The sequence below is a fragment of the Lepeophtheirus salmonis genome, chromosome 12, assembly GCF_016086655.4.
Source record: "Lepeophtheirus salmonis chromosome 12, UVic_Lsal_1.4, whole genome shotgun sequence".
In the NCBI taxonomy this organism is placed as follows: domain Eukaryota; kingdom Metazoa; phylum Arthropoda; class Copepoda; order Siphonostomatoida; family Caligidae; genus Lepeophtheirus; species Lepeophtheirus salmonis.
The window spans coordinates 13407887-13434069 of NC_052142.2; the positions used below are offsets into that span (position 1 = coordinate 13407887).

At 33.2% G+C, this 26183-nt stretch overlaps 1 protein-coding gene across 9 annotated transcripts in view; it reads left to right on the forward strand.

The window, feature by feature from the left end:
* The window catches only part of LOC121126775 (innexin shaking-B), a 53095-nt gene that overhangs the window by 18745 nt on the left and 8167 nt on the right, over nt 1–26183 (forward strand). For 6 of the 9 annotated variants that reach the window (XM_071892110.1, XM_040722109.2, XM_071892109.1 and 3 more), the window contains 2 exons: nt 9856–9949; nt 22311–22553. In XM_071892110.1, coding sequence (XP_071748211.1) covers nt 9856–9949; nt 22311–22553 — 337 coding nt within the window. The remainder of the gene's footprint in view (nt 1–9855; nt 9950–22310; nt 22554–26183) is intronic. The other 3 variants (XM_071892114.1, XM_071892113.1, XM_040722110.2) reach the window with 1 other exon arrangement.

The window sequence follows — 26183 nt, forward strand, 5'->3', positions numbered from 1 at the left end:
CAAATTCGTGACTAAAGATGCTGTTGAGCAGAGAAGTTGCTGTTGAACTCGACAATGTATCTTTATCTTTTCTCATTATTATGAGGGTCTTCATGGTTCTGACCATCCCTAGAGATACAGCGTGTACAGCATCGTAGCGGATACTCCAGCAGGTAGCAGACTGGTTCTTCAGGGTCATCACCTTGGCATGCTCCTCATCTTTACTTGTTATCTTCATCTACTTGGAGATTGCTGACCTCTTTGGCCACCCTTCAATGAAGTTGTATAAAATTTGTACTGTCCCCATTGTATTTCTCAACAGGGTTATATCTGAGAGAAGATCCTTGACTACAAGATTGAGGACATGGGCGTAGCAGTGGATGTAGACACACAGTGGGGCTGCTTCCTTCCACCTGGCGGCAAGACACTTCTTGATGCTGGATATGTTGGAGGCACCGTCCGCGGCCAGGGAGACGGTGCGGGCGGGGTTAAGGCCGAGATCCTTGACAGCCTCGTGAAGCTTCTCAAACAAATATTTGCCGTCAGTCTGGGTAACTTTTACAAACTTGAGGAAGCTCTCTTTCTTGATGCCTTCACTCTTCAGATATCCCAGTGACAGACTGAACTGCTCCGTGTTTGACATATCTGATGTCTCATCAACAATCACAGAGAACCAGTAGTCATCATCACCGGCACAAGTCTTGACATCTTCAATTATATTTTCCGTCACTTTGGATGCTATAATCTCTATCAGCTCATTTTGGATGTCAGGTGAAGTCCATTTGGCAAAACCTGCCCCAGCTGAACAAATTTTTTTGACTTCGGCTTCCAGTTTATCTTTGAGAATATGATTGTCGTTTGAACGCAGTTACAAAAGCTCCAAGAAGTTTCCTCGATTGTTTTTATTAGATTCCGTCAACTTTTCTCTTGTTTCCCGAATCGCCCCTAAAAGCCAATCCTTGCTTTGCGATGAACCCAACAGTTTGGAAAAGATACCTCAAATAAGTTCGCCACTTCACGACTCCCTCAGCATGTTGAGACTGAACATGGCCGAGAACCGAGGTATTCTTTCTCTTTGATGTGAGGAAATTGATCCACTTTTCGATCGACAGTTTGTGTTTTTTGTTGTTAGACTGAACTTTCAACGAGGAACTGTTTTTCCATGTCTTGAACTCAAATTTCCCAAGGTTGGAAATGGAAAATTTGGAACAGATGAAACACTTGGCTGACTTTTCAACCTCGTCATATTCTAGCCACGGGAACTTACAGAACCAATCATATAGAAAGTCTCTGGAGTATTTGTCATCTATCTGAGGACTGTATGTTTGTAACTTGTGTTGTAGAGGATGATCTCTCTCGACCTTAGGCACAGTTTCCCGCTCAGTCTCCACTCTGGTTCTGGTCTGGATGTCCTTCCGCTTTGACTCCCACCCGGTAAGTATCGGGTCACGAAACTGGCTCGTGAAGACGAAAGGGTACTCTGGGCCTCCGTCCACAAACTCCATCTCCTCAGTCTTGCTCTTCTCACCTCCCTGGACATTGTCGCTAGTCTCAGAGTCCTCTGCAGAGGGAATATTGTTGTTGTTGACTACAGAGAGCTGCTCCAGAGAGAAGATTGGTCCGATATCGAGATTAGGAAGTCTTATTCCATGAGAAATCCGTCCGCTGGGGTAATTTGATGAGTCGCCATTATTTTCTGTGTCTGCAGTAACTTTCTCTTCAGCAGAAACAGACTTTTCAGATCTTGGTTCAGGCAGTAAGGCCTCAACTGGAGCAGGGTCATCGAGACAGGAGGAGGCAGTGACTGAGGATGAGGATGCAGCAGAGGAAGTTTTCTTAACAGCAAAGTTCAGTGTTTTCTGATTCTTATGATCAATTTTCACTTGATACTTGCAGCTGGGGTCAATCTTATGGAGTTTAACTTTGTGATCATTAAAGTTGTCCTTTTGTATTTCCTTCTTACAGATAGAACAAATCAACAACTCTCTGTTAAAATGCGTTTCCCGCTTCCCGTGATACATTTCTGATAATTAATAAATTACTGCAACAATCCACTCTAAAAAGTACATAACTATTATTTATGTCCCTTTTAAGCAGGGATAATTTAATTTATCTTGTATTCAATGAAACAAATTCTTGCGCTCTTAAATATTTCAAGAGTACTCCATACGAAAAATGTTGTGTGCATCTTTTTTTTTTTTGGCTGTAAAGTACTTAACATTTGCAACCAGTAACGTTAAACGTAACATCTAACTCAAATATCCACTCAATGTGAAGTACTTTAAATCCATACGAAAAATGTTGTGTGCGTCTTTGTTTTTTATTTTTGGCTGTAAAGTACTCTTAAAATAGTTGCAGTAATTTATTAATTATCAGAAATGTATCACGGGAAGCGGAAAACGCGTTTTATATTCAAAGGTTCAATCAGTTATATTTATAAAATGACAGGCAATATTTGAAAGAGATATTACGGTAAATTACAGGATTTGAATTCAAATTTCTGGGATGAATTGAGATACCCGAGAGTGTTAACTGTAATTCAAAACCTCCGTTTTATCTATGTGACTTAATTTGGCCCCAATATTGTCTTAGAGATATAATTTATTAATTTACTAATTCTATAAATGTGCCGGTGAATTTTGGCTACTTTAAGTACAATTTGTGGTGCCTCCAAAGGATTAATCAGAATCATTTTTTCATTTAAATGAACTATAATTTGTTGGAAAATGTATTCCATGTTCAATGAGAAAAATTATCTAGCTTCCTTTTGGGTGGACGTGCTACAAATATGTAACTTCATTATAATGACTCAGTACTATTATGAGTTGGTCATAAGTCACATATATATAACAGATTTTAATAATTAATTATGACTTAATTCATCTATATTTACATACCTATATGATTGGTGGACGGTTGAGTAAGGTTTTTTTTTTTTTTTTGGTCCGCTGAAGCGGACAAAGCGCAATACTGACGTACGGCCCTGTACCCAAGAGTTTACGCGGAGAAACGGATACTAGACAAACACCTTGCATACCATTTGAAGGTAACACCCCATTGGGGACCATTCAGGCAGTTGTTCTTCGCAAATGCTGATACAACTTAACTTATAACTGTGAAAATCAGGACCTGTATTTTTGTATGAGTTTAAAAAAGAAGGCTTTAATTAAATATAATCTACATACTAAAAAATAAACCATTAAACATTTAAGTTAAATATACAAAATTAAACAATTAAAATCATATAACTATTAATAATAATAAATTATAAATACAGAATATTGAAATAATAGATTGATCCAGATAATTTTTTCTTGTTCTAACATCGGAATTCAGTTAAATATGTCATAACTTTAGGTTGCAATACACAAGTGAGACGTGGAGTTTAATCAAAAAGATAATCACCCCTCTTCTTCATGTGGAAGTTGCTATATACAATTGTACACAGGATAGATATATCTCTACCGATGATATCTAACTAATTATTAATAATAAAGTAAATGTCAAAATCATAAAATTAGACAATAAATATATTAATAAAAAAAATGTTAGAAATAAATTCCTCGTCAAGATTTAGAGCAAAAACTAATTATGTAGTAATGTCCGGCGATATTACTCCCTATTAAGAGCATCAAAAAAGATTTTCCCCCGTTATTTAGGTATGCTTATATAACAACATACTATTATCATGAAGGATATACACAATTGTTAATTATAATGCAACACCCAATGTAACTACCCTCGTTGTTGTAACCATTTAAACAGTTGTTTTTGCCTTTTATGATAACACCATTTCTTGGAGCCCATCAACCATAGCTAAGCCTTAAGTGATAAAAAAGTAATATTTATTGACTATGTAATATTGGAAAACCTAATTATCATACCCAAATCTTAAAGAGAAGTAAGTAGTCTCAGACAAACTAGTTGCAAACCATCCAAAGCTACTCCCCCCGTTGTTGTGACCATTTAAGCAGTTGTTTTTGCCCTTTACTGAGTTGTGTATCATAATTATAGTTGATAATATTGTAGAGAAAAACGTGTGCAAGGAGGAGGGGGGAAAAAGACATATGGTATCATTGTTTAAAATACTGATGTGATTATCATCTGCCTGCTTTAGTATGATTTTTGAGGGTATAAGGAATGTATTTATTTAGCAAAATGTTTAATGAAGATATACTACGTATAATTGACTTTGACGTTTTTTATCCGTTACAGTAGATTTGAAAACGTCACACTCCATGAAATTGTAATTCATTATGAACCTTATTCTCAGAATAATAGCTAATGAAACGACAAAGTAGAGTATTTGAAATATATTTGAAGCTCAAAGTTTAAAAAAGAAGGCTTTAATTAAATATAATCTACATACTAAAAAGTAAACCATTAAATATTTAAGTTAAATATACATAATTAAACAATTAAAATCATATAACTATTAATAATAATAAATTATAAATACAGAATATTGAAATAATAGATTGATCCAAATACAATTTTCTTGTTCTGACATCGGAATTCAGTTGCAAAACACAAGCCAAACTTGAAGTTTAATCAAAAAGATCATCACCCCTTTTTCTTCATGTGGAAGTTGCTATATACAATTGTGCACAGGATAGATATATCTCTACCGATGAGATCTAACTAATTATTAATAATAAAGTAAATGTCAAAATCATAAAATTAGACAATAAATATATTAATAAAAAAAATGTTAGAAATAAATTCATCGTAAAGATTTAGAGCAAAAGCTAATTATGTAGTAATGTCCGGCGATATTACTCCCTATTAAGAGCATCAAAAAAGATTTTCCCCCGTTATTTAGGTATGCTTATATAACAACATACTATTATCATGAAGGATATACACAATTGTTAATTATAATGCAACACCCAATGTAACTACCCTCGTTGTTGTGACCATTTAAACAGTTGTTTTGTCTTTTATGAGTTTTCTGAACACCACTTCTTGGAGCCCATCAACCATAGCTAAGCAATAAGTGATAAAAAAGTAATATTTATTAACTATGTAATATTGGAAAACCTAATTATCATACCCAAATCTTAAAGAGAAGTAAGTAGTCTCAGACAAACTAGTTGCCAACCATCCAAAGCTACTACCCCCGTTGTTGTGACCATTTAAGCAGTTGTTTTTGCCCTTTACTGAGTTGTGTATCATAATTCTTGATTTGTTTACCTAAAATAGAATCATATTTTATGGTTAGATTTAAAAAAAAATTGAATACTTACTGTGAGATAGTACAAAATTCAGAGTTCTATTTCGATATTCGTAAATACTTTTTACTGATAACTTGATCGTCATTTGGTGTGGATGACTCAAAACATTTTTATATGTATTTCTATATATGACATCAGTACCAACGTCCTCCATTAATTTAATGATGGTTCCTCGGGAAGGGATATGTTTACCCTTGTATTTCTCCATAAATTTTTTGAACGTAGATGATTAGCAATGGATAAGGTTATATTACATGCAATAAGCATCGTTATGAGATCAGAGTTAAAGTCTGACTTGATGTATTCATCGTTAAATTGATTTTATAGATGAATATCGATACTCTTATTATGAGATGAGGATAATGAGTGGCGTTTAATTCTACACAGGGGACTAAAGGCAAATCCGACAAACCATCTTTTTCTCATCCGGCAAGTATTTTCCAAATTCCTAGGCCTCCATTTTCAGAAATCCAGACAGAAGGCGACGTTATTTTTTGCATTTTATTCAGTTCTCTATCGACTATACCCATCTAATATTATTATATTAATATTGAATAATAAAGGCGGGAATGATAACGTTCATGATTGATAGAAGATGTATATTATTTAATCAATGATGCCATAAGTATTTCTTCTCTTCTCCTCACACGCTTTTCTATTCTTACCAAAATTATCACCCTTACTAATGAGTCACTTATGTCATTGGAAAACAAGTGGAAGAAGATGATTCTATACTCTTGAAGATAATGTGCTTCTCTTTTCTCGATATTTTGGTCTGCAAAATATATTCTACTCTGCTATTACATATAAATAGTAATTCGGAGCTGTTAAGTGATTATTTGTTTTAACAAATATATAATAAACTTCTTAACTTCTGTAGACTTATGTTGAAATATCTTAATGTCATTGAAATTCACAAATTTATTGAGTAGGGAATCCTTCTCTAAACAGTCAAATTGACTTTCACCATATTGGAATATTACTCTTGCAAAGATCTAGGATCTCAACACGAATAAATAAATTATTAAATGTTTTCTATACTAGATAATTATAAGTTGTTTTACCGGAAACAATAGTTAAAATGTAGCAAAATAATATTACGATTGTTTTAATATTGATTCAAAAAATAATAAAGTATCAACGATATTCTTCAAAATTTATATTCTTATTTATGAGTTGTCCGTTATTTTATTTTTTTATCTTATTGATTAATCCGGTTTTAATTTGGAGATGCAAATGTTATTTTGTTATTGTGATTGTTGTCAGGCGATTAGAAATTTCAAAATCCTTCGTATTATAAGTTGTAGAAATAGTATTGGTCTGTATTACAAACTATTGCAAGCAATATGAAAGTGGAGACGCTTTAGAAAATTTGATTTCTTGAGTATTATTCAAATAGTTACTAATATATATATATATCTTTCTGGGGAGAATACAAAAAATAACGAGGCAACAGATTCAATGCATCATCTTTGTTCTGTTAGCAAGATAATTACATTGAACTCAATATCAACATAAATTAAGATCTTATTGTATCTTTATTTTTTTCAGATGAGCATTTCATGTCTATTACCTAATATTCACTTATTCTTAATATATTATTGAATTCTTCACTATACTGATGGTTTTTTTATTATAAAAATATACCTAATATTAAAATAATGGTGTATATCCCTTATCTAAACGAAATTGAAAAATATTCATCAATGATTAGGTGCAGTTATTCAAAGTTAATAGGTAACTAATAGTAACAGTAGTCTATCATATTAAGACCCTCTTTTATAATACGATGCTTAGCATATCTGATCATGACACTGGATGCAATGTATTTCTTCTCAAGGCGGAGTTGGTACTATAGATAATGGATATTAATCCTTTGTGTTCCCATCATAAAAGGGATGTTTCTCTTTCTAATTTATTTTTCTAACATATTGGGGGGAGATTATTGATATATGAATGTTAAAGTGTTAAAGGGGTGGTTGTCAAGCTACAATTAAGTTTATAAAGCTTTTGCTATAGGCGATAAGCGTTCTTATAGTTTTATTATTTTTCTGCAATACAGCGACACTCTTTGGCACCTGGTTTACAAACCAATATAAGTAAACAACGCTTATGGCCAATTCCACTTAACGTTTGACTCATCTTTTCCTGCTTTTCAATTTTGCTTTAAAAAACACTTCACATCTACCAATGGCTGTCTATATTTAATTGCCCGTACGGGGCCAATTTAAATATTGATTATCGTTAATTTTTGCTTTCGTTATTGAAGGATGTGCTGATAATGGATGTTTATGAATTGCTTCTAGCAAGTTTTGGTATGCATATCTGTACCTTAATCTTCTTTTGTATATAGATTATTATAGAAATATATAATTTATCAAATAACTATAATGTCCTAAATTCAGCTGTTAATGTCTTATTAAATATTTTACAGGTATCATCTGGTAGAAGATTCTTCTTCCCCCATTTGAATCGTATTTTTTTAGTTTCATCCTCATATTAAGCTTTCTTAATTATTATATTATTAAGTTTAGGATAATTCACTACATTGGTGATCTTCATCTTGTCCTAACTGTATCTCCAGAGCATTCTCACTTTCATGGGTTTAAAACTGAGTAAATCCAAAAACTATTTATCTTGAGAAGTGTAAGGTTACGTGAAAGGTTCCAAAATTATAGATAAATAAGTTGATTGGATGACTTAATCTATTATAAATACCAATGAAAAAATGGATATGCATTATAGAGAACTTAATAAATAATTTATCTTTCTGGTACTGGAATTTTTTTGTTAATTTTTATTTCCTTAAACTTATATCTTTACAGTGATTTCACGCCAAAGTAAGGTTCTAAATCGAAATTACATTATTTTTAAAATAAGATTTAAAGGCCGAGCCTACTGCCGTTGAAGATTTTAATGGACATTTTCATGATCTTTGTCTTCAATAACAATATAAATGTGGTTTTTAGCCGGTGGATTACAAATGTTGTTACATTGTGTACTGATTATGATGTCATAGACGGTTCCAAACGCTTCTAAATCAATAGGTGTAGTGTTTTTTAAATTCTTTCTGCAGGGACACATCTTTATTTATCTTCCTAGGGAAATTTCCTTTCTAATTTCCCTGAAAGACTTACGTAATAAAATGTAAGGTCACCTAAGTGTTTCAATAGTATGGGCAATATTGACTATGGCGTTGATAGAACATCAAAGTACGGATTTTCGTCTCTATGAGGCTGCCCTATAACCATTATCTAGTTGTTACCTGATCCTCTTACCATTATGACAGTTGGTTCTAGTTCCTGGCCCGGGTATACTTTGAGCCAGATCTCGATTCGCTACTACCATCTTCTTTTTGTATTCCAGCTTAGTATGTCTAAATTCTGTTATAAATAGTAGTTAATATTTTTATTATTTTGTTTGCAGTTAGATTCGGTTTGTCTACAAAGTGGATGAGAGTTTGTTGAGCCACCTTCTTGTCTCAAAGACCACTGATAAAGAAGTCCTAAGATGAATTTTTATCGGGGTGTATTATATTCCGATATGCCAACATTCATAATTTTTTGGCACATCATAAAATACATGCCCCAATCTCAAAAGAATGAGTCTTTTGAACTCTTTTTTGACACTTTTGGCCACCTACACCCCTAATTTTAGCCCCCTTGACTACAACTTTTGGTTGCATGTCGAGGAGAAGACCTACATGGTCCATCATACAAACACCGAGGCCCTTCAAGCTACTGTCATTTAGCTCTGGGACGTCATGATAGCGGACTAAATCCACCTCGGAAACCAGGACTTCCACTTCCCCCTGGAAGCCATCATTGGCGTTAAGGGCGGCTACATGAATGATTAAGAGAGTTCAGACACACGTCTTTTTAAGTATTCATTTTGTTGAAATTCTAATGTTAGCTAATGAATTATATCTTGTTGAAGTTTAAAACTCAAAATGTTGAGATTTAAAAAGGACCAAATGGTATCATTTGAAATTTTTAACATACTGTCAGGGAGTCTTGTATTAATACGAAACATAAATCTCATTTTGATCCAAAATCTCTTTTCTTAAGGCTTATAGGAGCAGTATCGTTTAGTGCAGAAATGTTTTTTTATACCATAAGAAAGAAAATTTACATTACTATTAATATTACTTGATCATCTTTTCTTTCTATTATAATATAATTTTTCATGTATATAATATTATATATATATGTGTAATAATATTAGTCATAATAAATTCAGCTATCTAATTTTTGTTTTAAGGAATATATTAGCATTTGCCAAATTAATTAGATAAACTTCCAAAAATCTCTAAGAATTCTACAAAGTTTTATTTAAATATTTTTTGATCCCTTAAAATTTAATTTGTTAGATTTGTTTACTATATTTTGTTATTGTTCAATTCTTTGACACATCTTAAGACACAATCAGCGAGTACTTACACACAAAGTGGTAAAAATTGATTACATAACCATTTAAATAATTTTTAGTATTATTTGACTAAAACTATATTACCTTTTTGTATATTAAAAAATTGTGCAACTGAATGAGCTATCTAGACCGAATAAAACTTCTTTTATTTTGATTAAAAAGTATATATATATAAATTTGGTATTTGTAATATTAACCAAACATATTTATTTAGGTGATGTCATTTGCTGATCGAGATCAAGAAGACAGGATTGATCCGATGATATATGTGTTTCCTCGGATGACAAAGTGTACATTTCACAAGTTTGGTAAATATCAATTTCATTTTTTTTACATACACTAACCATCCTCTCCATCTCAGTAACAAGTTTGCTTTAAAAAGCCATTTTTTGTAGCTTCTCTCTAAATCAAATTAAAGCTTTCCGTTATCTATGTTTGACAATGACGTCACAAATAACGCAAATCTCCTTCATTTGTACATCAATACGCTAGACGTCACTCAACTACATTTATAAAAAAGGCGGAAGGGATTTTTGTGATTCAATATAAATTTTGTTATACCATTACAAAACTTTTGAACTTTTACCATTAGGATCCATAACTAGAGTTGAATAAGATATGAAATGGCGGTATGAAAAAAACAATAATTGAGAAAACTTGAATGGTAACCTTGACAATTTGAAGAATGTTTTGAAGTTGAACAGCGTAACTGTCGTGACCTTTTATAAGATTAGTTGTGAGCAGCTATGATACCAAAGAAATAAACAAAATCCCACTCTCTATCTTTCAAAGACAGACAAGAAATACTCCGATGGAGATCATTAATTATACTCTGAGACCAACAACCTTTATAACTTCCTAACAAATCTTTAGTGTTATGTGCCGTCATTAATGAGTATAAGTGATTGCTTTATACTTAGATGTTCTCTCTTGATTGATTTACAGAATATAATATAATAATAACATCTTTAAAAAAAACAATATTCTTATTACCAACTACAAAAAAAATCTCGCACGTGTCAAGGTCATCTTGTATAAAACTCCAAACTACTTCTGCCAAATACTAAAAGTACAAAAAAAATGCTAAAATTGGTGCAAGTTTCCTCAGCTTACTCTTCTTCACATATTTCTATTTTTAGGGTGAAAAATGATGAAAAACGACACTCTTACTTAGATCTTAATCAGTAAAATTAATTATGCATAGCGATAAGATATATCAAAGCTTATGTCATTCAAAATATTCAAATTTTAAGTTTAAAAATATCATTTTTTATGGTGGTATACTAACAAACAGAAAGCATAATTTTAATATTGTTTCCAATTTCAATAGCATGATAATGTCTTCATACCACGTAATAAGTAATAATAATTAATGTCATAATTATACTGCGCTTCGTACAAACTCAAATAAAGTAATTATTATTATAATTTTGAATTTTTACGAAGGGTGGTATTATTATTATATTAATTATTATTACTTATGATTGGGTATGACGTATGTATCATGAAATTGAAATCATGATAAATAATGTTCAGGACAATGGTGAAAATAACGAAAAATAAAAGATATCATGCGTTTATGAGACACAAATATAAATTATTGCAAAATTATGAATAAATTTATACTTAAATTCAATGAAGTGTGAAGAAAATTTAATCACATGTCGAAATATTTTTGTCTAGACGAATATGTTGAGAATTGCAAATCATATTAAAGGATTTCACGAAACAAATGAGTGTAGCTGTGGTGCAATTTGTGAAGAAAGAAAAATATAAATTAAAAAAATAAATTAATGGAAGAATTTTGCGATGTTTTTGATATGGAGAAGAATGTAAAAGTATGGAAGAGAAACCAATAATGATAATTCTTAAAGAGGATTACCAGTCATACGCAATTCATACTCTGAGAAACATACAAATTACCTATAGAGATGTGGTGGAAAAAAAATGAATAGAATGAAAATTATAAGTAAACCCGGTGATAAAGCAGTAGATTAGGATAAGCCATTAGTAGTTGCACCCAAACTAGTAGAAAAGTGTGAATATAAAGAAAATGTGTTACCAAATTGAGAGACCAATCCATCCTATGTGAGTACCTTGGGATATAGTATCATGTATTCCAAAGAACATTGAGTTCTTTACAAGTAAAGTAGAAGGAGGACATTATTACAATCTGAACACTAGATACTTACCTGAGATAGAGGTGAAAACTAATGTATTAGGCAAAATTAATAGAAATCGGGGATGGTCAGATATAGGTGACGTCATGGAAAAGTGATTTAAAACAACCGATCGCGTCCGAATAGAAGATATTGAAGAAAATCCGGAGGTTTTTGATAGTGCAAGATGGAATTATTAAATGTAAGAAGGTTATCGACATTCCTAAATGTAAGAAATCACGAAAATCTTTGAGAGTTCAAAATAATATGAACTAAACTGGGAGATGCTGGGGTTCTAATGGTTCAATTAACAAATTCAAGTGGAGTTCCCCCTATGAAAAGGTACACAGACGGAAGCTAGACAAATGAGTTATTATTATTAAGTTTTTTTCAACTATTAATTGGTCATATCATATTTGAATTATAATCAGTCACTATTGGCTTGTTATTATCATAAAAAAAAGGAGGATGATATTTGTAAAAAAAATATTTGATATCAATTAAACATAAATCTATTTAACCTATATAAAACTTTTCAATCTATTATTATTACTGTTACTTATTGAGACTTAAATAAATATTTCCTACCAGTGGGTAAAAATAATACATTTTTTGTGTATTTATGATTATTATGTTTGTTATTCTTTTTTTACGAAAAGACCATGCATATAACATATACTTTTACAAAATTGAGTTTATAAATGCCCTGCCACTTAGGGCAGATTTTAACATATTTAATTTTTCTATAGAGTATAGAGGCAAGGTTAATATAAATACAAGATTAGACCATCATGTAATCGGGCTTGCTAGAATTTTCAATCCAATGTATTGTACCGACTGTTGGGCAAGACAGGCATATTTTCACAAAACACGCCAGCACTCATAGCCTATGATGTCACTATTGCTAGACTTTTCAATTTAATATATATTTAATATTCAATATCATCCTAGCAGTTCTAAAGGTTCAAATGGTTTCGGTTCTTGAACCGCTGGAACTTGAACCGACAAAGTCGAACAGAGACCGCAATAGATTACTTATTGGTCGGGGTTCTTGTCCTTATTTTCGTTTGATAAATTTTTTGGGATATTAATAATCGTTTAGTATTTCATCTACATAATCTTATGTTAATGAACACGTCGTTACGTTTATTGCATCACGCAAGCTTTCCTCCAAAAAGAAACAAAAAAGACCCGAAATCATCCGGTAGTTAACAAAATAAGTCAACCATACCAATTGCTACTTTTCTCTTATGTACTACAAGCCTATTATTGTCATATGATTTCTGCACAATTTTTCAAATGCATTCAGAATCAAATATAAATATATATTCATAAAATTAAAAAAAACCTCCTCCCCCCCCCAAGGCCTCACCTCACAGCTTCCACTTTGAAAACCATTGTCTTAAGCAACCTTAGTTTGGGACCCCTGATGGAACTTGGGGCACAACACACTGTGCATATTAGGTAGATGCGGTCCTGTTTGTATCTTATATCATTTTCTGGGTCCGAATTTTCATATGTCTTAAGTGCTTGTTACCAGTGCCGTATGTCAGGAAGATTTTTCGGTCCACTTTACAAGGGTGAACGGTTGATTTTCAGTGGCGAACGTGGGATATTTAAACAGGGCAAATGCTACAGCATAGATTAAATCTTGCAAGAATATCGTCCAATGGACTGTCTGACCATTATTTTCTTCAGCCAAACATTGGGAAAAATAAAATGAAAAGGAAAAACTCTAGACGGAAAGTCAATGACGACCTATTCATAAAGGAAGGAGTATAACGGAGTATAAAATGCACGGTGCAAGAATGAGAGAAAATTTTTGAACTATACAATTAAGTCAAACAATTTAAACCTCCTTAAATATTTTTTAAATATTAACGGATGAAGATAATGAACTAGATTATAATATACTATAAAACGGTTAAATCGACAGAAAATAAATTATGCTCACAAGTCTTGATGTTCTTAACTCGCATGTATACGTGGTGATGTGTTTGAAAAAAATGAAGAAAAAAATGCATGTGTTCTTTATCATGATTAGAAGAAAAAGTTTTTCCTCTCTTTCCTTGACGCAAAGGTGTCAATCAAACTGTCCATGTCTTCATGGAGCACCTTGTCCACCATCACCCTGTCCATGTTCAAGAGGGTGAGGGAGGAGAGCCTCTCCTGGTCCATGGTGGTCCTCATGTGGTTCTTGAGCCTTCTGAGACAGGAGAATGACCGCTCCGCCTCACAGCTGCTGATGGGCATTGAGGCCAGGATAACAATCACCTTGTATAGCTCCGGCATCAGGCGGAACACTCCCAACCTTATTAAGTCCGCAGCAATTTGTGACGAAACCATGTCTTTTGTGTCAATATCTGCCTAGAGAAATATAAATTTTAAACATTTAATGCAAAATGAAACATTATAATATTAACCTTGAATTGCTGGAAGATTGCATGGTCTGACTGGAACTGCTCGAGTTCAAGTCTGTAGTGGTTGGCGACACGCTCAATGACACAGGTCTCCACTTCACTGTCATTGAGGATTGCAATGAGATCCATTGTGATGGTTGTATCGTCGGTGGCAAATCTGCTCTCAAGGTTTAATACAATCTAATTGATTGCAACATCGAAATGTGTTTTACGGAAGTAGGATTCAGTTGTTCCTTTCCACTTTATTCTCCTTAGAATCTTCGCCTCCTTGAATTCCAAATCAATTGAGTCCTCCTGGTCATATACTGATTTCATCTCAGACGACTTCAACTCAGCAAGTTTCCCCACATTGATTGAAAGATTTTCTCATTCTTAAGATCTTGTTTCCGGGCCTTTGTTAGGTCAACCTTTCTGCCTTGAAGTTCATCTGACAAGCTAGATGTGTGTCTGAGGAGTGTTTTCAACAGTTCAATGCCGAAAACAAATTCGTGACTAAAGATGCTGTTGAGCAGAGAAGTTGCTGTTGAACTCGACAATGTATCTTTATCTTTTCTCATTATTATGAGGGTATTCATGATTCTGACCATCCCTAGAGATACAGCGTGTACAGCATCGTAGCGGAGACTCCAGCAATAAGCAGACTGGTTCTTCAGGGTCATCACCTTGGCATGCTCCTCATCTTTACTTGTTATCTTCACCGACTTGTAGATTACTGACCTCTTTGGTGACCCTTCAATGAAGTTGTATAAAATTTGTACTGTCCCCATTGTATTTCTCAACAGGGTTATATCTGAGAGAAGATCCTTGACTACAAGATTGAGGACATGGGCGTAGCAGTGGATGTAGACACACAGTGGGGCTGCTTCCTTCCACCTGGCGGCAAGACACTTCTTGATGCCAGATATGTTGAAGGCACCGTCCGCAGCCAGGAAGACAGTGCGAGCGGGGTTAAGGCCGAGATCCTTGACAGCCTCGTGAAGCTTCTCAAACAAATATTTGTCGTCAGTCTAGGTAACTTTTACAAACTTGAGGAAGCTCTCTTTCTTGATGCCTTCACTCGTCAGATATCCCAGTGACAGACTGAACATCAACAATCACAGAGAACCAGTAGTCATCATCACCGGCACAAGTCTTGACATCTTCAATTATATTTTCCATCACTTTGGATGCTATAATCTCTATCAGCTCATTTTGGATGTCAGGTGAAGTCCATTTGGCAAAACCTGCCCCAGCTGAACCAAATTTTTTGACTTCGGCCTCCAGTTTATCTTTGAGAATATGATTGTCGTGTGAACGCAGGGACAAAAGCTCCAAGAAGTTTCCTCGATTGTTTTCATTAGATTCCGTCAACTTTTCTTTTGTTTCGGAATCGCCCCTAAAAGCCAATCCTTGCTTTGCGAGGAACCCAACAGTTTGGAAAAGATACCTCAAATAAGCTCGCCACTTCACGACTTCCTCAGCATGTTGAGACTGAACATGGCCAAGAACTGAGGTATTCTTTCTCTTTGATGTGAGGAAATTGATCCACTTTTCCATCGACAGTTTGTGTTTTTTGTTGTTAGAATGAACTTTCAACGAGGAACTGTTTTTCCATGTTTTGAACTCAAATTTCCCAAGGTTGGAAATGGAAAATTTGGAACAGATGAAACACTTGGCTGACTTTTCAACCTCGTCATATTCTAGCCACGGGAACTTACGGAACCAATCATATTGAAAGTCCTTGGAGTATTTGTCATCTATCTGAGGACTGTATGTTTGTAACTTGGGCTGTAGAGGATGATCGTTCTCGACTTTAAGCACAGTTTCCCGCTCAGTCTCCACTCTGGTTCTGGCCTGGATGTCCTTCTGCTTTGGCTCCCGCCCGGTAAGTATCGGGTCACCCAGCTGGCTCGTGAAGACGACAGGGTACTCTGGGCCTCCGTCCACAAACTCCATCTCCTCAGTCTTGCTCTTCTCACCTCCCTGGACATTGTCGCTAGTCTCAGAGTCCTCTGCAGAGGGAATATTGTTGTTGTTGACTACAGAGAGCTGCTCCAGAGAGAAGATTGGTCCGATATCGGGATTAGGAAGCTTATTCCATGAGAAATCCATCCGCTGGGGTAATTTGATGAGTCGCCATTATTTTCTGTGTCTGCAGTAACTTTCTCTTCAGCAGAAACGGACTTTTCAGATCTTGGTTCAGGCAGTAAGGCCTCAACTGGAGCAGGGTCATCGGGACAGGAGGAGGCAGTGACTGAGGATGAGGATGTAGCAGAGGAAGTTTTCTTAACAGTAAAGTTCAATGTTTTCTGCTTCTTATGATCAATTTTCACTTGATACTTGCAGCTGGGGTCATTCTTATGGAGTTTATCTTTGTGATCATTAAAGTTGCCCTTCTGTATTTTCTTCAGACAGATAGAACAAATCACCAACTCTCTGTTAAAATGCGTTTTCCGCTTGCCATGATAAATTTCTGATAATTAATAAATTACTGCAACAATCCACTCTAAAAATTACATAACTATTATTTATGTCCCTTTTAAGCAGTAATAATTTAATTTATCTTGTATTCAATGAAACAAATTCTCACGCTCTTAAATATTTCAAGAGTACTCCATACGAAAAATGTTGTGTGCGTCTTATTTTTTTTTTTGCTGTAAAGTACTTCACATTTGCACCCAGTAACGTTAAACGTAATATCTAACTCAAATATTCACTCAATGTGAAGTACTTTAAATCCATAAGAAAAATGTTGTGTGCGTCTGTGTTTTTTATTTTTGGCTGTAAAGTACTCTTAAAATAGTTGCAGTAATTTACTAATTATCAGAAATGTATCACGGGAAGCGGAAAACGCGTTTTATATTCAAAGGTTCAATCATTTATATTTAAAAATGACAGGCAATATTTGAAAGAGATATTACGGTAAATTACAGGATTTGAATTCAAATTTCTGCGATGAATTGAGATACCCGAGAGTGTTAACTGTAGTTTAAAACCTCCGTTTTATGTATCTGACTTAATTTGGCCCCAATATTGTCTTAGAGATATAATTTATTAATTTACTAATTCTATAAATGTGCTGGTGAATTTTGGTTGCTTTAAGTACAATTTGTGGTGCCTCCAAAGGATTAAACAGAATCATTTTTTCATTTAAATGAACTATAATTTGTTGAAAAATGTATTCCATGTTCAATTTTGAGAAAAATTATCTAGCTTCCTTTTGGGTGGACGTGCTACAAATATGTAATTTTATTATAATGACTCAGTACTATTATGAGTTGGTCATAAGTTACATATATATAATAGATTTTAATAATTAATTATGACTTAATTCATCTATATTTACATACCTGTATGATTGGTGGACGGTTGAGTAAGGTTTTTTTTTTTTGCCCCGCTGAAGCGGACAAAGTGCAATACTGACGTACGGCCCTGCTTGTTACCAAACAGAGTCTGTATACAAAAGAACTGAGACTGATAAATCTGGGCCAATACCAAAATTGTTAAAATGTAAGAACCGGTAGATTCGCTGAACCTAAATCGGCCATAACCATAAGAGGATTTATCTTATGTATTCATTTATATGCTTCATTGATTTAAGTTTCAATTTCTTTTTCTTTTTTTAATTGTTTAGGCTGATAATATATTTGATAATTTACTCCGAGTTCTATATCTAACTATATAGTAAAAACTTGAGTTTTTTGTAGAATTTTATTGGACGCCTTATCTGATTAGTCTAAGGTTATTCATAAGTGCCTTGCATTGGAATCCATCTACATTGCGAATAATAGTTCCATTCCAGCGTCATAGTGGTTACAAGGCATCGAAGTCTAAAAAAGCCATTTTTGTGCTCAACTTTCTTTCCGTGTACATTTTCTTATGCAATATTTTCAGATAAAAAAATAAAAGGTCTATATTCAGCAAAATTATATCTTCAACAAAAAATCCAAAATAATTATTAATTCAATTATATTTTAAAACTATATTTTCTTCTTGGAAATTGTTGGCATCCGTCATCTGTATACAAATCCACTAAATGACATATATCACTGAAGAATATACCATAACCTTCTTACTTATGTAATACATTTTCAGTTATTAATTCCATAGCCGAAATTAAAAAGAGAGGAGATACTGGGTAGTCCGGCCAAAATCTCTTTCCAACTCAACCGGTTTACTCTTTATTCAATTAATGGGGATGGTTGATATTCCAATAGAAAGAAAAGTACGTTTAAGGCTGAAAAAATGTCGAAAAAGGGTATTTTTTCACAGCTCTGTTGATAATAAATGAGAAATTGTGTCTAACGCCTTGTTAAAATTAATAACAATGAGTGAATCATATTTCCGATGTAGGTCAACGAATCCATAGATGCTTAAACATTTCAACAAACATCTGCAACGGTGATTTTTTTTTTTTTTTTTCAAGAAAACCCTTCTCCTTAGGAAATAGCTAATATTATAGGATGTTCTCGTTTAAAAAACTCGTTCAAAATAGTTGACGGTATCCAATGGCTGAGTTTTGTTTCATTCTTTTTTTCGAAATTAGGGCTATTCTTTCCTTGTAAGGAATGAAGGAGGCTCTCTTTTTCTGTTCATATAATTTGAAATGTTTTTATTAGAAAACACAGAACAATCTTTTGCTTTTCTTGCCCTTCGAAATTAGTTTCTAAGCCACTAAAAACTTTTTGTACATGATCATGAAATATAATTAGTATCGATTTAAATCTATGAGTTCTTTTTTGTCCGATAATGATTTTTTTTAAATTTTTTTGGGTTGAAAAATTATATATAGATTGCAAATTTTTATATCTTCTCGAAGTTAAAAGTACATTTGATAATATTTCGTAAAAACAAAGAGCTGTATTATCTTTTTACATTTTCTTGGAACCGTTTCTCCCTCTTATCTTTAAAAGGAATAAAAGACGGGAAATAGTTTGTGCGAATATTTATTCAAGTTTATTGCAAAAGGAAAATGAATCGAATGCATTCTTAATTTATGTTTTATATTTTTACAATTCTCCTATCCATTTTGGAACTTTAAAAAACTTCCAGGATAGTGCAGCTAAAAATTCTAATTCCACGTTTATGTTACCTTAAGAAGGTTCGAATCTGTAGCAAGGTCTCATCAAGTTAAAAAATATATTAAAGCATGATCTACCTTAGAAAAACGGAGATTCCTCCTCCATGAAACTAAATCGCCCTCTGGACTTGACGTTTTAATAACATCAACTAACTTCAGAAAATCAAAAAGGAGAACAGTGCTTTTCCATTTTGCTTTTCATTTCTATTAACTCAGGCTGTTTAGTATATATATTTATTATAATTTTTGATTTGGTGTATTAAGAAGTGCAGGGTTATCATTATGTGGAACAAAATTGGGAGATAGATCCACTCTGGAAGATCAAAGAAGAATCATATTCCACCGATTTCTACGAATTAGCTTTGGGATTGTACATAAGAGGACCAAAAAACATTTGTTCATGAATCAACATATTTCATTCTTCTGCTTGGCCGATAGGAACTTACTTAAGAGTCGTTACTCGGAAAAAAGATATTTCTTCGTAGAGATACATGTCATAATACTTCCAATTATAATATATCTATTAGTTTAAACATTGAAATTAGTGCACTTTTCTGGAAGACACGTGATTTAATCATTTAATATCAATATGTGGTTATATAAATTTAGTACAAACAGAGTTTGAATTCTTTGTCGGCTACAAGCTGTTTTACAAATATCTATTCAAATGAAAATTGCCTGATGATTTACTGTATACTGTCATATTAATTTACTTTGGCCAACCAATCTTAAATTGATGTGAATATATATGAAATTGTTTTAATTTAAAAGTATTTTATAAAAAATGATAGATATATATATACATACATGTAAATCTGGTGTGTTTTTTACATAGACCGTTAATTTTTAATTGGTGGTATAAAAAACAAATTTTATTTTCCTTAGCAGTTGTAATTGTTATTTCATTCCTTAGTAATCAACATCCTTTCCTATATAAATTAATTTTTATTCAAAACCGGTTTGAACGTTTGTGTGTACTCATAAAAGACGAAGTGTCACCCTGAGGATTTGTTGAGGAGATATAATTTTATGCCCTTGATGGACTCAGAATAAAATTGGGAATCAACATCGAGGTATTCTAGCAAACGCCCTTATTTATATCCTTTTTTCCTTCCTCACTTATCACAACTGATTGTAGGTTATGTTATCAAACGTCATAAGCATTATGCTTTATTTGCTCAAAAACATTCTTCAAATTGCTAGTGTTACCATTGTATTCATAGTTTATCTTTAGTAAATTACTACACTTCTTCATTTATTCTCAATCTTCTTTTTTTAAGAATGGAGGCCTGAGTTTGTATGATCGATATTCGCTCTCGCTCCCCTTTGCTTTTGTACTCCTTGACTAACTCTATTTCGTACAGTAATTTCGAAATGATAGTGTTTGGGTAAGTAATACTATTTATTCTCAAAATCTATGTTTAGGTCACCGACTAAGATAAGAGGAAGTGAATCTTTTCTATTATTAATAATAATTGCTTGAAAGAAAGAAAATGACTTAATGTTAGGTCTATACGTGTTGGTGGCATACAATTCTCTATGGATCCCCATGACTTCGTAGATAGTTTTAATTTGTGCAGCCGCTTTTGTAGGAATATCCATTGACATATATCGAGACTCCTTTAGACTTCAATACAAAAGTCATAACTCATCCATGCTACTTGGACCGATGTAATATCATTTATAATTAGGAGGTAGTCAAAAACGCACGAGTTGTTGTAGGTAGTCGAGACTCATGATCAAATATCTTGTACACAAATTATGTAAGGCTTCAAATCCAAAATTGCTCTCATATTGCAATGTCTGATATTTATTCATTATCGCTTTTAAAGTATTATTTTAGAGCATATTTATCCGCAGCTCCTAATGTTCTTCCCTGTAAGGGGAAGGAGGATTATTGGAAACAAGAGTTGAAGACTTTTTTCCATCATCAACTTTTTCTTATTCTTTATTCGTTTTACTTAATCTGGCAATTTGAAATATTTATTAGAACATTATTTTGCAAAATATCATGTTGCAATTGATTACGAACCATACTTTCCTGTCCTAAGTAGGTTATTCTAGTTTTAAAACCTTTTATCGATATACATCTAGGAATATCGTTTATTAAAGTAGCCTTAACAACAAAATTTCCATTCATGAAGCCCTTATGCTTCCCATCTTAAAAACATCACTCTTTGAAAGGCTCCACAATGGCTCTTTACTTCTTTATCTCAACATTAATGTCTTATGATTTTGGATAAATTATTATGCTTTTTGCATACATATTTTGTTTTTCATACAAATCTTTTGTTGGAGCCTTAAGCCTTTCCAATCTTTGAGGTGACCATCAGACTTCCAGTTAATAAATTCATCTGTAACATCTGGAAACCTAACTCCTATATCTAATTCCTTCTTCAGATCAATAACTGTTATATTTTTGTAACCTGGCAAACACGAACTCTTTTAATAATTACTATAATCTAACTTAAGCTTGTCAAAAATAGCTATTTCAACGTCAATAACCATAGACCTGCCGGGAAATTATTTATTTAATAATCACATAAGGTCTGTAGTAATTATATTTTTAATTTTATTTGAACGTAAGTCCTTATTTGATGCTTGAAGATCATTTAAAGAAGATTAATTTCCATCTGAAGATCTCATGTCACTAAATTATGTGTCACAATATTCTTACCGGCAGTGTCTCAACACAATCACTTTAAGAAGCTCATCTTTCATAAAAATGAACCATTAGAATCATCTTTCATTGAAGTAGAAAACAAAAATCCTGAAAGATATACCGCCATGAGCTTATAAAACATTAGAGAATCAACAAAATTATCACAGTTCCTTTAATCTCCGTTAAATTAATTAAAAGTAGGATAAAAACCAATACAAATACAACTTCATTATAGTTTCTCCTACAAAACTAATTTGTCACAAAAAAAAAATTATAAATTACCCTAAATAGTTATTATTTAATTAGTTTTGTTCAAGCATCTACTAATGTTGTAATATTTTGGATTATACATTATTTCCTTATTTGCAGGTACTTCTGGTAACATTGAAAAACATGATGCTTTATGCATTTTGCCACTGAATATTGTAAATGAAAAAATTTACATATTTGTTTGGTTTTGGCTTTTATTCCTTGGGGCACTTTCTTTCCTCATTCTGATTTACCGTGTTGTGATAGTTTTCAGCCCCTATGTAAGAGCACTTGTACTGAGGATGAGATATAGAAGAGTCAAGAGAGAATGTATAGATATGGTAATTGGAAAATCGTACGTAGGTAAGAAAAATTTTCACACATTTCTGTAAAATATTTATATAAGGAAAAAGAAATTTAGTATTTATACTTGTTGACAAGTTTAAACCCATTTTTTTAATTTGAAAACATAGAATATAACAGTTTTTATAATAATTAAAATAAGAACTAGTACAATAATTAATGTTAATATAATTAGTAATTATTTCCTTGATTAAAAATTCAAATTCCTGCGGAGACTGAAACTTGATTTATTTAATTACATTTTATTAGATAACTTAATTATTTAAAAAATTAAATACATTTTCTTTAACTACTTCTATGAATATTCTAAAATAAAAAATAAACAGCTATATTATTTTGAGTTTATATATTTTTTTAGCATTACTGATGTGTTATTTAAGTTTCCACATTAGCAATGGACTGAAGTTAGAACGATAAAATAGAGACACAAAGATATTTCAAAATAAAAAAGGGTTCTCTGTAGACAAAAAAGTTTGGCGAATAGTAGCGTAAAAACGGTTATTACTCTTTCCTATTTTTTTTATTATTTACTACTTAAATGTCGTCATGGTGTTTATTTCACCAAGATGAAGTAAACATTTTCCCCCATCTTTGTTGTAAATAATTTTAAAAATGCATAATGAAATAAATATAATTGTAAATCTACTCTTTTATTTATTTGATTATGTGTACCTTATCTTACTTTTATCTTATTTTACATACTTTCAGTGTGTGAATCTCCACGAGGATGTTGCCAGTCATCGTGTTTATTATGTCTTTATATAGAATATATTATCTCTTTTGTTAAATCTCAATCAAGCCTCATTATTTCTTCCTGACGTTCGTATCTTCCCTGGCCTAGTGACGAGTTTATTAAACACCACCACACTTTTGCAGCGAGGATGGTAAAGTTACTCCCACGGTTAACACTTTGTGAATTAAGAACGGAATGCACTCGTATGCAGCTTGTAGAATCGGCAGAAGAATTGAGTAGATTAAAGAAAACAGAACTGATCTCGTTAGTGAAAGATCACCTGAAAAACTGTGAAGTAGATAAAAAGACCTACGATTTTGAAACTCAAGATGAAGTTCTGCCTATGGATTCGACTGTAACAGGTAATCTTGGTGTGAGCCAACCATCTCTGTTTGAGCTGTCTGGTGCGCGTAGAGGTCATCGTTGGGCGACTTGGTCCGACAAGTTCGAAAATTATGTTTTTTTGTTCGGTTGAATGGATCCAGACAAGAAGGCAGCACTGCTACTCCACTGCACCGGCTCTGATGTTCAATAATGGAGGAAAACCCTAAATCCTACTTCAAAAGAAAATGTGTAGAGCAATGACTCAGGATTTCTCATCATCTGACTTGTTACATCTTGAGAGATTTCGCTTGTCAGATCTTAATCTAATGCAGAGTGTGCCTTTTGATGAGCTTGATTTAGGGCACGGGTTCGGTTTGGAATAATTCATTGTGGGGGTTGTAAAGGGTCCTATGAGGACGAAACAATTATTGGCACAATTGAAAGAAACACTTACTCTAGTAAATTAAGACAAGTTGTGTTTTTCAAATTAGATAATGTGGTTAAGACAGGTAGAGGCATGTAGTCCGCTGATGATCACTGGAGAGAAATGGGGAAAAGTAAAACTATTTTCTCAGCAGAATACATGGGATCTATAGGTATTTCGAGGCCAAAGTCAAAAGTTAGTAGAAAGATTAAACCTTTTAATGAACAAAAGTCTACTCTTAAAAAGGGAAATTCATATTTTCTGGTAATGTTGTTGTATTTCTAAAAAACATATGTATAAAAGATGTACAAAATGTAATCGTATGAATCACTTTGCTCAGTTTTTTAAATCCTACGTTAGTAATGCAATTCAGGGTTATGTCTCTACAGTAATAACAAGCACGAGGGATGAACGGGTGTTAGCTAAACTCAGTGTCGGTGGAAGGAGGATCAAGTTCTTATTTGATCTAAGTGCCAATGTGAACGTTCTTCCAAGTTTTTTGGTACGCAAGTCTGTGAATCGTAGGAATACTGGATCTATTAAAGTTTTTGGAGGTGGAGTAGTCCCTACGAAAGGATCAGTAACCCTTCATATTAAGTATAATGGATCTTCTAAAGACAGGTTACAATTTTTAGTAACAGACGCTGGACAACCAATTCTAGGTTTTAAATCTTGCATCAACCTCGAGTTAGTATCCATAAATAATGGTAGTTCTCGTTTTCATTGCAAGTCCACAACTTTACGAGAAACGTAGACAAATTCTTTAATGGCTGAGTTTCTTACTCTTTTTGAGGACTCTGAAGGGCAAACTGTTTCTCACGCTAAAGTTATAGCCCATATCAAAGATGATGTTAGACCTAAGTTCATCAGATCACGACCAGTACCTCTGGCACTTAGAAAAAGTTGTTAACTCAGAATGACCTATTGTCACCGTATTAAAGCCAGATGGTAAAGTCAGAATTTGTGTGGATTACACTCAAACTATCTCTATGGTAAAAAATAAGCAATTGTATCCCTTACCACATCCAGATGAGTTATTTTCTGGTCTTGCTGGAGCAAAAATTTTCTCGAAACTTAATTTTCAAAGATGTTATAAGTTGGACGATGAGTCTAAAAAATTATTGACTATCAATACACCCCTAGGATTACTGCGATATAATTCACTTCTTCTGCTCCGGTCATAGTTCAATGCACTCAAGAGGAACTTATTGAAGGCATACCGGGAGTGAAGGTTTAAATGGATGACCTGCTTCTTTACACTGAGACAGAGCAAGAACACAAGTCACTTCTAAGGCGTTTATTTAGGCATCTTCTCAGAGTAGGTGCTCACTTGAAGCAGAGCAAGTTTATTCTTCTTCTGTGTGAACGTAACTACTTAGGATACAAGGTCTCTTCTAAAGGTAGATCATTCTATCATTATTTAATACGTCTTGTCGTTGACTTTCCTACTCCAAAGTCAGCTCATGAAGTTAAGTCCTTCCTAGGACTTGTCTAATATTATGGTCAATTTATTAAAAATCTATCTTCTACTGTTGCTCTCTTTATGAGCTAACGAAAGCTTCAGTGAAATTTTCATGGTCTAAAAAGGAAGAGGTTTGCTTTAAAACAATAAAAAATAATTCTCATTCTCCATGTGTAATGTTTTATGATCCAAATCTTCTCTTGATATTGGCTAGGGATGCATCACTGTTGGGCTTGGGTAACATTCTATCGCAAGTTGATAAAGAAGGCGAGAGTCTGTTGCATTTGTATCAAGAAAGCTGCCTCAAGTGGAACGAATTACTCTCAAATCGTAAAAGAGGCCACAGATATTGTATATGGAGTAAATAAATTGTCAATGTTTAATTACACCATCAAGCATATTAGAGGCTCAAATAACTCTCATGCCGATTCTCTCTCACGTGGTCCTCTAAGTTACCCTATTCTGGAGAATGATTCCACGGATATGTTAATATGTATGGTTATCGATGCATCAAGTGTAAAGGAAGATAAGCTTTTTAATGCCACATGGAAAAGGATAATTCTCTCTTTAGCCATTGAAGCAGCCATATCAGGTGACTGGTCGAAGGTTACTGACATTGCTTTTCTCAGAAAGCGCAGCTTTGTATCTATGGGAAATGGACTGCTCTTTTGGGGAATAAGGTTGGTC